At 43.1% G+C, this 14681-nt stretch overlaps 1 protein-coding gene across 1 annotated transcript in view; it reads left to right on the top strand.

The window, feature by feature from the left end:
- Positions 1–10609, top strand: part of insrb (insulin receptor b) — an 88744-nt gene extending 78135 nt beyond the window's left edge. The window contains exons 17-23 of the mRNA XM_071543336.1: positions 573–640; positions 874–1103; positions 2045–2155; positions 2437–2599; positions 2882–3011; positions 3236–3370; positions 3654–10609. Of these exons, the coding sequence (XP_071399437.1) occupies positions 573–640; positions 874–1103; positions 2045–2155; positions 2437–2599; positions 2882–3011; positions 3236–3370; positions 3654–4008 (1192 nt within the window). The 3' untranslated portion in view covers positions 4009–10609. The remainder of the gene's footprint in view (positions 1–572; positions 641–873; positions 1104–2044; positions 2156–2436; positions 2600–2881; positions 3012–3235; positions 3371–3653) is intronic.
- Positions 10610–14681: the final 4072 nt, after the last annotated feature.

Below are 14681 nucleotides of genomic sequence, written 5' to 3'. Positions count from 1 at the left end.
TCAGCTGGAGTGTATAAACCACAGAACTTGAATGGATAGAACGGCCTTTCCACTGTCTTCTATGGTATTTTGGCTAGTACACCAAAAAATGGTGTCCATGGTTAGTTTCTATGGTGACAACCGTAGAAACTAACCATTATGGCATTAAGGCCTTAAAGTGTGTCACACTGGCTGCCACACAGCATGAGTATGTTAGCTTTATAATGTTACAAGACTAATGTTAAATCAATAAAATGTGACGACTTACCAACAGTAATATAGTGCGATTAAACCCAATCGGTCCAAAAATCCACATAAAAATGGCCGCCGCTCCGACCATCCAGGAGCGTTGATTTGAAAGGGAAAGACCGTTCTATCCATTCAGGTTCTGTGGTATAAACTTATTGAAGTATTTGAAGCAGAGGGCGTTAAGTTCTAATACTTTGAGCCCAGTTCCTATCTGGAATATGTGCCAGGACAAATAAACAAGACAGATCCTGTAAGTAACAAGAAGGTCATGACATGCTAGAGAAGGTTCAGATCTAAATGCAGTTTTAAGTATTTCCAAGTAACTCTCTATGTCTGTGTTAAAGGCAAACAGAAGGCCCCACCGGACCTCTCATCGCCTCTTCAAACCCTGAGTACCTCAGCGCCAACGACGGTAAGAAACGCTTAAGTCAGCTTTACTCACAAATACATCTGATCCTGCGTCTCAGTTGGCCAACTATAGTAATAATATTGCCAGGATCAGGGAGTAGAATTCAACATGTATGCATTATCTTCAGATGTGAGCCTCTTTAAAACCATTTTTACTATAATTGAAAAAGATAGGTGCTGCCTCATGGGGAAGGATCCACTCAACTAAAATGGCTGCCTGTTTGTGTGTTTGTGTAGTGTACGTTCCAGATGAGTGGGAGGTGGCCCGGGAGAAGATCACGGTTCTGCGAGAGCTGGGCCAGGGTTCCTTCGGCATGGTGTACGAGGGCCTGGCCAAGGACATCGTCAAAGGGGAACCGGACACGCGCGTGGCGGTCAAGACGGTCAACGAATCGGCCAGCCTGAGAGAGAGGATCGAGTTTCTCAACGAAGCCTCGGTCATGAAGGCCTTCAGCTGTCACCACGTGGTACGACGCCGGCGCCTCGCAATGTCTTTTTCAAGCTGCTGCTTCTTACTGTTCCATTACTTACATTTATTAAAGGGACATTGGAACAGCAATCCATACCCTTGTCGATGGTATTGCAGCTTTCGGCCACTGTTCTGTTGACGCCGCCATATTGACTCCCAATTTTCTCCCAAAACAGTTTACATTCACAGTTAATAAGAGAATGTGCCTACAATTGCTGTTGTATTAAATAACGCACTTTACTTACCGGGTACCAGTTAAAATGCCTGTCACATGTTTGGTTGTAATAATCATGTCAGATTGTAAGGGGTGAAATTTCTTTGTTTGCCCACATGATATCACATGACATTATCTTACCTGCCCGGTAAACAGGAACAGCTGTTTCTCTTGAAGATGAAGTACTTAAGGGTTTCACCGGAATACAGATAGGGGTTGTGAATAAGATGTAGCAGGTTATGTATATATCATGAAACAACAGTTCGGGGAGTTTATCTGTAGACTTAAGTGGTTGCAGCGAGTAAGGGTCACATCCTCCAAGGAGTAAAATATGTTTACTTTTCTTCCCAAGTCAGGTGAGATGTTTGCTTTTTCAGGGTGGCTTGTTGTATTATTCCAAAAGTCTGGCTGGTCACATAGAGAAAGTGTCTGGTCAGTTTTGGAATATACCAGCCACTGTGGCAGGTTAGATTCATGCTCTGGTCAAAACTATTTATTAAATACTATTTTAAATGCTTATTTTGAACTGGCATTCATTACATTATACTTAAGTCTAGCAACCATGGTTTTGGGCTGGACTTTGAGTCTTAAAGTGCCAAAACAGGAGCATTGAAACTTTAATCAAAACCTACTTATGAATGCTATTGCAGCTGTTTTCATTGTAACTTCTTTGGTTTGGTTTGGTAGGCGTCTGCATGTGTGTGACCATGTGTGTGTTTATGCAGGTCCGTCTGTTAGGTGTGGTGTCCAAAGGCCAGCCCACCCTGGTAGTGATGGAGCTGATGACCCACGGAGACCTGAAGAGCTACCTGCGCTGTCTCAGGCCGGACTCTGAGGTACGTCTTATTACAATCTTATTAATCGTATACAGTCTTATTTCTGCCCCTCTCTCTTGAGCCATTTTGCCTCAGTATAAATAAGAATGTTTTCTTAACTGACCTGCGTGGTTAAATAAATTAAATTGAAATCCAAGCTGTCCATACTAACTTAGCTGTACTTCCTAAATTGCCCTAAGACCTGAATGGAGCTAGATGTCATAGCTGAAGGAGGCTTAAACATGAGATTTCCACACATTGCTGACAAACTGTATAATTGAGTGTGTGTGCGTGTCTTGTAGAACAACCCAACGGGCCGTCCTCCACCCACGCTGAAGGAGATGATCCAGATGGCTGCAGAGATTGCAGACGGCATGGCCTACCTCAACGCCAAGAAGTTTGTCCACAGAGACCTGGCAGCCAGGAACTGCATGGTGGCAGAGGACTTCACCGTCAAGATCGGAGGTACTGCAGCTTGTGTTTTTGTTTTTTAACACATTTCCTGTTTGTTTCAGTTAGTTTTGCATTTTGGTTGAATTGATCCATCCATGTAGGAGTAGATTTTACCGTGTGCTGACACTGAAAGGTGCTGTATTATATTTAGATGAGTACTTTTATGTACTGTTACTAACAATCTAAGTAATAAGCCTAATAAACCTGCTCCCTCTGTCTCTCTCTCTCTCTCTCTCTCTCTCTCTCTCTCTCTTTTTCTCTCTCTCTCTCTCTCTCTCTCTCTCTCCCTCATAGACTTTGGTATGACGCGAGACATCTATGAGACTGATTACTACCGTAAGGGAGGGAAGGGTCTGCTTCCTGTCAGGTGGATGGCTCCAGAGTCTCTGAAGGACGGAGTCTTCACCGCTCACTCTGACTGCTGGTAGGTCGACAATTCCTGTTTGTTTCTAATGGGACATGACTGATTTCTTGCCTTTCACATTATCTTTATTATCCCACCAGGGTGAAATTTGGTCGCACAGGACCAATGGACAACTAAACACATCAGTCACGTCACACTTTGGCAGAGCGGTGCCAATTTTTGTGTTCCTGATCACATCCCTGGTGCATTTGAGCACATTTGTGTTTGTGTGTGTGTGTCTCCAGGTCGTTTGGCGTGGTGCTGTGGGAGATCAGTACGCTAGCAGAACAGCCCTACCAGGGTTTATCCAACGAGCAGGTTCTCAAGTTTGTCATGGACGGAGGCTACCTGGACCGTCCGGAGAACTGTCCTGAGAGGATGTGAGTAAACACAGGCGGTGTTTTATCCAAACCTACTTGCCTGACACTAATGCTGCCTTGTGCTCCGACAGTGATTTGTGTGCCTAATCCAACAAATGTGGCCTGAATGGGAATCACACCCTAACCCTGGCAGTGTTAGTTTACTCTCTGCACATTGAGCTACAGATTTGCCTGTCTCCATCCTCTGTCATCTATTTCTCCATGTGCTCCATCACCTTCCTCATCCCCCTTCTCGTAGTTCCTGCTTAAACCTCTCTCTCCCTTTCTCCCTTGTCCCTCCCAGGCACAACCTGATGCAGATGTGCTGGCAGTACAACCCCAAGATGCGGCCGATGTTCCACGAGATCATCGACATGCTGCGGGAGGACCTGCACCCATCCTTCCAGGAGGTCTCCTTCTTCTACAGCGAGGAGAACAAAGTCCCTGAGACGGAGGACTTTGACCTGGACCTGGACAACATGGAGAGCATCCCCCTGGACCCGTCCTCGTACTCCCAGAGAGAGGAGAGCCTGAGCAGGGACAGCGGGCCCTCGGTGGCCCTCAGGGGGAACTATGAGGAGCATGTCCCCTATACACACATGAACGGTGGCAAGAAAAACGGACGAATCTTATCGTTGCCCAGATCCAGCCCATCCTAACATTTCCTGTTTCCTAGATGAACTTGTTTAAACTCCCCCCTTCCTCTCCCATCCTAAAACCTCCTTCTCCACCTTCATTCCCTTCCAGTCCATTTTCTTTAATCCTCCTCGTTCCTCTCTCATTTTCTAATTATTTTCATTCTATTATTCTTGCAGAAGCCCTTCAAAAAAAGAAACAGATCTCAGGACTTTTTATTTTCTTCCTCATGGCTGCCGAACACAGGCATGCGAGGGATGCAAACACGGTGTAACACTTTTTTAACTTCATCCACAACACATTGGACTTTCTATTACCATTTTACCTATCTATTGTTTTTCACTATTGCCAAGTTTCCAGGACTCAGTGTGATGGAAACAGAGAAAAAAAACTGTGAACACAACAAACCTTAGACAACCAGAAGGCTGCTTATGCTCAACCTCTCAAGACTTGTCCCTCCTCTTCTCCCGTACCTTTACCAATCTGCATTTCCGTGTTGCTTTGTTTTTTTTTTCCAAGTGAAATCTTTTACTCAGATAGTGGCCTTTTTATATGTGGCCTATAAACAAAGAGAAGTGTCTATCAGCGCTTGTACTTATTTCCTTTGAACAATGACTTAATCAGTTTGGAACAGTTTGGAACGGTGGGATGACTCACAAAGACTTGATCCTAGAACAAACGTCTATTCGTAGAGGATTTTATTTTATTTGTTTTGTTTTATTTTGTTTTTTGGTTCTGCAGAATTCCAAACTACACACAGATTCATCGGGTGTTTGGTGAATAGTTTTAATTTATTTGCTTTTATTTTTTATTTCTCTATCTCTCTCTCTCTCTATTTCTTTCTTTCTCTCTCAATTTTATTTCTGTGTCCTCACAATACGGCTGAAGGATATTTAAACAGTTAAGAATTGGACAAAAGAGTTCCTCAGACTGACCAATAGCTGCTGCTTTGATATATTTTAGTGGGTATAGAAATATATATAATATATATAGTATATATGGAATATTGGTATTTATGTATCAATATTTTATATATAATATATGGAATATTGATGTTTTTGTATATAGTTCATATTTGTAATATTTTTCATCAGAAGCTTTGCTGGTAAAATGTTTTTGTTTGTCAGTTTTTTCTTTCTGGGTTTTTTATTTTCTTATTTTTCTAGCCCCAGAAATCACACTAATCTACCGTCAGTGCTCTCTGTGTCTTAGGCCTCCAGCCCCCTTCTAGTACTCTGTCCAACTGGATAGGACAGGGGGAAAACCCTAGAATATTGTCAACTCACCGCATCGTTTTTTATAAACCTTGTTCCCACTGAGAGCTGTCATTATTGGGAGGCCACTTTGCAACAACAACAAAAAAAAACACAATAACCAAAAAAGCTTTATAAAAGGGGAATGAGGTCCTTCTAGGTCGAAGTGCACCTGGTGTTTGTTTGTCTCTGTGTCTGCTGTTGCTCTGGTCAGATCAAGCTGGAGTCGAGGTCTATATGTGTCGTTATCATAGGTTTATGACATTCACGTGATTGTGTTGATCCGTCAATCGGTGTTTATTATCGGTGAGGTTAGAGAGTGTGTCGAGAGCTTGTCCTGGCCTAGTGATTGTACTTCCTCATGTTATCTTAACGGTAATGCTCGTCAGCTCTGTAGGTGCTGCTTGGATTAGGGCAGGGTGGGAAATTAACACCAGCCGGCAGCCAAATGCAGGTAAAGTGGACGAAGGCGTTTCCCATTAATCACCGTTTGCCTGGTTTATGATCAGTGCTGAAAGCCCTCAGAAGCTAGTAGGGGAGCAGTAGCATTCCCTTCCTAGCTGACCTGAGATCCAAAGTTAGATGTAAGGTTTTGATTAAATTCACACGTTGCGGCCATGCCTCTCGTCCCCTCTCGTTCTCAGTCGACTAGGTTTGCTCTGAACCCGCCGCCTCCTGCCCTCTCTCCTTCCTCGGTCTCCCAGAGGATTCCCATTGGCTGTCAGGCCCACTGCTCAAAATCCGGCTGGTGGAATTTTCCACGTTTTGTGGTCGAGGGCTGGAGAAGGATCCGGAAAGTTCCTACTGTATTCAGAGTCCGCAGCAGGCAGCGGAGAGAGGGGCTGTTAGTCTCTCTCTCTCTTTCTGTGTGTGAGAAAGGGAGAGAGAGTGTGAGTGATTGTTAATCCTATTATTCTCCCTCCTATCACATGTAGTTAGGCAGTCAGGACACGGTGTACAGCAGCCATTTCACTCAGGTCTGACATTCCAGGATTTAGTTAGAACTGCTCGTTCCCCTCGTCCCCCTGTTTTACCCGCCTGCTGGCAAAGCTAATGTCATCACCACACATGAAAGACTTTACTTCTTTATTCTTAAATATCTGTAGTTTGAGATACAGCAACACATTTTCCTAAACATTCACAGGAGGAGAAATTCGAGATTACATTTTCCAGCAGTCAAAATATCTTTGTTTTTACCAAAATGTTTGTCCCTTCTGCCGGGAATCAGAAACATTCCTGTCACCTTTACCCTCGCAGCGCAAGACAAAGCTACAGATTGCAGGAGAGATACAGGCGGCCTCATTGCTGACCCCAAATTTTTGTGTGAAGCCTCTTGAGATCATTAATTCATTACCACTGTCACTAAGAGCCCAGAGGCTATCAGAGTTTCACAACAGCTCGTCCTGGATCTCCATAGATCTTCATCGTGAACCCTCTTGTCTCACTCTCTAACCTCGTCAGGCTGTGGCGGCTCAGATCTGTCCACGTAGACACGGGAAGCGGCAGTCAGGAGACGAGTGGAAGATAACATTCTGTTCTGAACACATAGACCAGTGTGGTAGCCAATCTAGCCAATCAGCATTCAGCACTTATAATATAGCCAAAGTGTTGGCGGCTTTCTGTCAACAACGTAGAACCCACAGAATTGGAGTCAGAGAGAGCGGAGAAGCTGCCTCCATCTTTTACCAGTGCCTTCTCAAACCCAGAGCCACGTCCAGGCTAGTGATATTGGCTAGTGTAACACACACACACACACACACACACACACACACACACACAGGCCTCTGTGCTCTCTCTGCATATTATTTCACGGGACAGAAGAGGCACAGAGATGGAAGCTGCATCTACATTGTGAAACTCAAGTTCTACTTTTAGGTTTGGAGCTATATTCTTTGCTAGGAGAGAAGAGTCTTCAGGGCCGTGTGGCAGTTTCTGTCGGCTTGTTGTCAGCGTGCGGTTTGAACAGCGAGTTCACCCAGTGCTTTAGTGATGACACTGTGGATCGGCCAGAGTCTGTGCTGTCAAACCACCTTGTTGGCACCCAGAGGCGCCTAAGGTTATGATGTACGACATAGATTTTAGCTAATTATTCTGAAGAGCTACAATCTTGGGCTTTTGTACTTTGTAAATAATCTGTGAAATAGTTTGGAAAATGAAAGCAGAAAAAAAGGAGAAGAAAAAAAAAATCTGATGCCCCTTGGTTGTGTGTACATGACCTTGACAAAAGAAAAATGGTGGACATCTCGTCTCGACCTTTGACCTATGTTTCTTATCTTGTGGTGGTGTACACACGCATATGCAATTTTTAATTCAGATGGTGCCCATATCTTTGAAATACCAGATATCTTATTTATTTTATTATGATCATTGTCATTGTATAAGAAGAACCCAGTTAGCTTTTTAGTCAAGCATTTTTAAGGTGTTCAGAGTGGAGCGATGTAAAAGCCTAGTTTGTTATTGTACAGGTGGAGTAGCTAGTGACGAGCAGAAGGAGCGCTAGTTAGTTAGTAAGTAATCGTCGTCGTCTTTGTGTTTGGCCAGAGTCTACCTCAGTGCATATGGAGGAAACAGTCTAAAGAGCCTAAATCATCCCCATCAGTCACTCAGCATCCCATCATTTCAAAATATCATGTTTTAACATACATTACCAAAACTGCTGAATTCCTTTTCCCTGTGGTATACTAATTCTCCCAGCCTCCTCCTTCTCCTCCCTGTGTCCCGGGGGAAGCTCTCCTAACTTTGAATTTTGCCCAAGACCACTGCAGTATGAACGTATTATATTGCCCTTCACATTTTGGCCCTTTGCTATTTCAAAATGCTCTCAGAGCTCATTGCCAGTCATTTCTGAAACAGAATGGTTTAAGCACAAACCTTTCAAGATATAGTATTATCCCTCTGCTTAGATTTATACCCACAGCACTTATTAAATGTAGTAAATCGGGCAGGAGGGTGACATTATGATGGGTGGTCTGTCCTTTTGATTAGTGCTACGGTTTACTAAATTACTCTTGAGAGGCTTCCCCTGGGCGCTGGAAGCAGCAGCGTAGCTCTAGTGTGTCTACTGCCTGTTTCCTATCAGACTCTAACCTGGTCCATACCCACCACCGCTCTGGACTGTATGTAGTAGCGGCTCTACTGGTTTCTGCGGATGTGACGTTAGCATGAGTCAGATCTAAAAAAAAAAGATGGAAACGTCTTGACTCTCGATGCATATCTGTGATCACCTACGTGTGGCCAAGGCCAACCAAGCTATGCCCTGGACACTCGTGCTCTTTTAATCACGTCTAGACCAACCTGTTGTGTCGTCTCGTAGCACCAATGCAGCCCTCAGCTGGTAACTCTTGAAGCAGGACGCCCTACTCCTCTTCTTTATTCTCTCTCTGTCTCTCTCTCTCTTTCTCTCCTTGGTCAAAACAGTCAGCATTCAAATCCCAAGGCCTTTCCACGTTTCCTCCAGTCTTTGTCGGTTTGTTTGTTTGTTCTGTTTCTCTGTTCTGATGTTGTTTCCCGATTTTGTTTGTATGTATATTTTTTCTACTGTGAATATCAAGAGATAACCTTTATTTTCTGTCAATGCCATGGATTGGGTCTGTTTTGGCTGATCAGGACACTAACGTCTGGGCTGGTCAAAAGTTTTAAAGAGGAGGACTTCCCTCCCTCTGCAGAGGAGAGCTGGACTGGGACAATCCTGTGTGCCATAAGAACTATTAACAGACATGAAATCTAGATTGTAACTTTCGTCTCAGGGAGGCGGCCCGATGCTTTGTGGTTGGAGGAGAAAGAGGATGAGGAGGAAGAAGAGCTACCTACCTACCTTTTATCTACTCTGACTGAAGCGCAAGTTCTCAGCATCCTTGCAAAAAGATGATGGAGATGTAAAGCCCTACGACAAGTTTTCAACGACAAAAACCCAAAACGCCCCCGTCGTAAATCGAAATCCTTTCTGCCCCCGACATGATAATCAAGATCAGGAATGCATCCTCTTCTCTCTCTCTGATGTGATGTGGGTTGGACTGCCCCCGAGTGGCTGGATGGGAGCGTCGCAGGTCAGGGGTGGCGAAGCAAACAGGGCCCCGACCCATAGTGCCTTGCTCAGACTGACCGCCCTCCTGACCCCTCCCACCCAGTCCACCATCCCACCCCACCCCCGACACCCAGCTGAACCATCACAGACTGGCGCATCTCCACCAATCACTAAAGAGGATGACTCCCCTCCAAAAATTAAACAGGAGTTCTGTTTTTTATGCATTCTGTAGACAGGAGATGGGTTTTCTTTAGTCGTAGCTGCAGAGAAAAGCAAACATTCTAACTGCTTGGCGAGATAATACTGTAATTTGGGATTATATGAATGATGATGTTCATGGTTTTTACCAAAAAAAATATTTTTTTGTTGAACTTGTGTCTCTACTCTGCTAAGCTCTGGCTTGCTTTGTGCATGGAAAATGAACCATCTATACCAGCGGATAGCTTGTTAATTTGATGCTAATTGATTTTGCTTCTCGGCAGCCATCATCGATCTGTTTTGACAGCGATGCCCCAAAGCACATGTGAAAAACGTATGATTAGCAACAAGTTGATTGCATGACATGTGGGGAGCATTAGAGTTCCATTTGAAATGCATTCAGTTGTCCATCATTTTTTTGAAAATGAACTGATTGATAAGCTCCAAACTGTAAATAGCAGCAGATATCCCCCCCTCCCCCCCCTGAAAAATGAAAGCACTTGATTTAGGGAAGTTTAGGTTTGTTTTGTTGAACTCTGATGACCTAAGAAGCGGTTGGACAGAGCATGCTAGTAACGCAGTGCAGGGTGAGAACAAAGCATTGTATGTATTATTGTTTTAAAGAAAAGAAAAAAGTATTACATTTTAGAGATGTTGATTTCTATTTTTTTTTTTTTTTTTTTAGCCAAAATAGGGAGGGCAAATACAATTACTTTTTCTGACTGTAAACTTTTACTACTCTTGTACATTATGAATTTAACATTGTTATCAATGTGTATATAACTTTTTCTAAATAAAATTAAAAAGATAGATGTTTTTTTTTTTTTTTGCTCATGACACTACCCCACTACACAGAAAAGAGCAGAGTAGAGTCTGTCAATGTACTTAACGGGAGCAGCACAACTCCGGTCTGAGGGCTTCACCCTGTGTAACAAGACATTATGTGGCCTGAAATGTTTCACAATGAATCCTGTTCTTAATCCCATGCATGATCTGAATGTTGGCCAACAAGACGTCATGCATCTGAACCCCCCACCCCCACCCATCACAGCAGCATGTCATCCGTAAAGCCTTTCCTGTATCACAAATATCACCTATCGCAAATGTTGTATGAAATTGAAAAATATCACTGTTTCTGACAAGTTGAAAGAGACATATGTTTAGTTTGCAAATGTTTTTTTTTTCCTTTTTTTTTTCCTTTTTTTTTTTTTTTTGATGTGAAAAACTGGAAAAGACCACTGCACATTGTTTGAGGAAGAGAAAACATGAGTGATGAAATCCTGAATAAGCTAAAGCAAAAAAAAAAAAAAAAAAAAAAGTGTCTTTACCGATGGTTCAACAACCAAAACACCCCGGTCTGATGCGGAGACTGTAAAGCTGGCAGTGCTGAAGCGGCTGCCTGGCCCTTTGTAACGAGGCTGTATGAAGACGAAACACCTTCATCTATCTATGAATTATGTACTAAATAATGTCTGTCAGTAGCATGATGATGAACTGTTTCTATTTGTTGTTGTTGTTTTATTGATGAGAGACACGCACCACTGTTTAAAAAATACCAATTTGGCCAAACATGTAACAAATCCCCATGAGGAAAAATTTAAGTCATGCAAATGTTGTTCTGTTGTTTTGTAAAGCTCGTGTTACTAAGGTGTAACAGTTCTGGACGCTTGGGTTAGTTTGTTCGTTTGGGGGGGGGGGGGGGCTAGGTGGGCGGTGTTAGCGCTGGGGGTCAAAAACTTGAGTCCGAGTTTGTTAAGACGACAAAATCGATTCACAGTCAATTCAAAGTCAAAAGAGTTTTAACGGGTGTTTTCTGGTTCGCCTGTCGGTCCAGTGGTCTGCTCCAGTTTCCACAGCAACACCTTGTATTTGTCTCTATCCTGGCCCTTGTGCTGTATGTTGTTTATTATCGATGGAGTTGTGTCTGTGTTGTCCTCGGTTGAAGTCTTTACCATGGCTTTCTTTGTGTTCTCTGATCGCTGCTCCTCCTCTTTCTCTCTCTCTCTCCTTCTCTCCCTCTCTCTCTCTCTCTCTCTCCCTCTCTTTCTCTCTCTCTCTCTCTCTCTCTCTCTCTCGGTGCACATAGGTGGTCCCCAGAATGCTGTGTGTAGTCTTGCAGGATACCTCTTTTTATTAAGCGTAATGTCATTTATTGTCAATGAAATATGCTGATGTGTTAATTGGGAGATGTTGTGTATACATTATGTTGAAACATCGGTGCGTGTGCGGACGGCAGGTGTGTAATGTGTGTATGTACAGTATGTCAAAAACCCAGCCCACAACCACAGAGATCGCTTCATCCCTCACACTGGATCCAAATGTGCCATTATCTTTATGTATCACATATATCGTCATATTCACACACACACACACACACACACACACACACACACACACACACAAACATGCAAACAGAAATACATGCATATTGTACAGGATCAAAAATGTGCCATGACTAAATAAACGCTTGACAATTTATTTTTTCTATGTTTTCAAAGGAGAGCCAAGCAGTGACATGTACAGAAAATGTTGGAATGATATGAAAATAAAAATCTTGCTGTGTGTAAATTATTCAACAATTAACTGTTTATATTAAAATTATGAATAAAATTATTGGAGAATATGTGTCTTCTCGCACTCCTTAATCATGCACTGTGGCATACAGCCAGAATTTTAGGTATGAAACACAATTACTCGTCTTTTCTAGTCTACTAGCTTTTTGTTTTCTTTTTACCCCCACCACACATTTCACTGTAAATAACATTAAATATCTTTCAGATCTCTGTACCACAACCAGAAATATCCAGTGTGGGTTAGTGTCCAATGTGGTCCAATTTTTTTTCAACTTTTACATAACCAGGGAATAGTTTTGCTGAGGGTGCATGCTCTTTTTCAGTACCGCCCTGCTTCTTTTTCTCACACACACACACACACACACTTTAAAAGCTGTCCAGCACAACCACAGCCTTCTGTTTGCCACCGAAAAACACTCCATCAGAGCAAATAAGTGCCTTGCTTAAGGGAACTTTGACAGTAGTTGGTGAGGGAGGTGAACATTGTTTCTCGTTCTCTTTCCCTGCCCCACATTTTGCCCGCCAGTCAGGGATTTGATCCTGCAACCCCGTAGTGATAAACTCACTCCTCTTCCATGTAGTCTGCCTCTGCCCCCTCACCTAACCCCTCCCTCTGCTGCAGTTGAAGCTAGTTTCCTCTTGAGCGTGCTGTTGGATCTGCTTTTGATATATCAACAACCTAGATAGATGATAATGCAACCAGAAAGGAAAGAATGTAATGAAAAGAGAAATCTGCACCACATCAGTTTTAATCAGAATGTTGATGTGATATATTCATTTTTTTATTTTTTTTTGCAGAGATTTTCAGAATGCATTCATCCACAGCACAAAATATACATATAACCAATATGTTATATGTCTCCCTCCACTCAACCTCTATAAGACCTTATTCCCACTTGTTTATATCGTTCAGAAAGTGGTATCACACCTGGTGAAGCTTCCCCTAACAAACGTATATTCATTTGTAACCTTTACCCCCTCACACTGCCTCTACGAGTGTCTCAGGGGAAAACAATGTAGTCTCGTCTACCTGTCCATGTCCGGCCTCAGTATTCATTCACACACGTACTGTAGATCTCAAAGTGAAAGATAATGAAGGAGCGAGTCTGTGTCGAGGTTTGAAGTTACGTCGTGAGTTAAACCGCGACCAACGCAGCAAGTTCCTCCTAACCCCATTTCTCAAGGCCGTGCAGCGGAGCGTGGGCTGCAAACGCTCTGAGAAACAAGAGAACAAAACTACAGATCAGGTGATGATGATGAGATAACACTTCATCTCAGTGATAAGTCTGTGTGTGTACCTGGAGTATTTAACCATGACTACACACCCTGCTGAGTGTTTAGTGTGGTTGGATGATGACATCCATCTGAGCTGCAAACATGATCTAGTGTCAAACTCTATGAGGTAAAAACAGGTTTATTGTCTATAGGTGCATCATTGTTAAGAAAGGACTTGGGGGTAAAAGCCACAGTGGCTCAAGTGTGTGTGATCATCGTAAGTGTGTGTTACCTCAGACTGTGTGCTGCCAGTGGCAACGATGATGTGTGACAATCTGTATGTGAGTTACGTTACGTCCTCAGCTGGAGGGACACAGAGAGAGAGAATGAGAGAAAGAGGAAGCAGCGTTGAGATCCTGTGGTTGGCTTTGTGCAGTGTGTGTGAGTATGTGTGAGGACTAACTCGACGTTCACACACACACAACGCAGTCAGACCTACAGGACTTGTCCGATCTCTGCTCCTCGCTGTTGCTCCTTTTTGTGAATAGATGGGATTTATGCTGTCATCTGTTGCCTAAGCCTGAATGTAAGTAAGAAGTTTTGTGTCATTATATACTTCCAAGTGGTTCATGACAGGTTTACTAGGGCCTGCATATACACATTTACACATTTGCCATTTAAATGCATGTATTTAGGCATTATCTGAATTGTTCTGTAGACTTTCTTGGAGGAAAACAGAAAGAATTGTGGTTTTCTTTATGCATTTCCACTTTCCTTTTCTCAGCTAGTGTAGCCCGCTGCTTCCTCTGTCTGTGGGAAATTAAGGAGACTTTTCCACTTGATGTGCAGTGAGCTGAACTTGACAGTCATCGATGGTTACACTTGTGCAAATTAAGAAGCGCAATGGTCGCAACAGTTGTCAAGGATAATAGCTCTACATCTAATAGATCTAGCAGGAGGTGTCTTAACACCTCCTCCCCCTGTGCTGATCATTCAACTTTCACTGTTTTTGCATTTTGAAAGACTTCAGTTGCGTCACTTTGCTTTTCAAACCTTTACCAGCAGATCTGAGAAACAGTGCGACAGATATCCCTTCGCTGCTTAAACCTGACAATCTCTATTAATGCATTGGTATACTCTTTCACCTCTAAACCTTTCACCACTTCACCTCTAAACCCTTTCCCACCCTCCTTATCCACCTGCCCCCCTTTCATCCAAAGAGCTTTTAAAAATGTCTAGAGTCAGGGAAGGTTCATACTCCCATAGCTTTATTATATAGACTGAAAATGGCCGACATGTCCAGAGCAAACCTTCATGCTCCACTCCTCTTCCACACTTCTCTTACCACTATCACCCACTTTCCCCTCACTCCCTTCTTCCTCACTTGATCGCCTTAACCTCTGACACATTGGTTTCTTTCTTTCTTTCTTTCT

Source organism: Centroberyx affinis, unplaced genomic scaffold, assembly GCF_046629955.1.
Source record: "Centroberyx affinis isolate AG114_WGS23_722 - 3 ecotype Tasmania unplaced genomic scaffold, CSIRO-AGI_Caff_v1 ptg004288l_1, whole genome shotgun sequence".
NCBI classification, from domain to species: Eukaryota; Metazoa; Chordata; class Actinopteri; order Beryciformes; family Berycidae; genus Centroberyx; species Centroberyx affinis.
The sequence above is the reverse complement of the archived record's forward strand: the minus strand, read 5'-3'. Positions and strand labels throughout refer to the sequence as shown.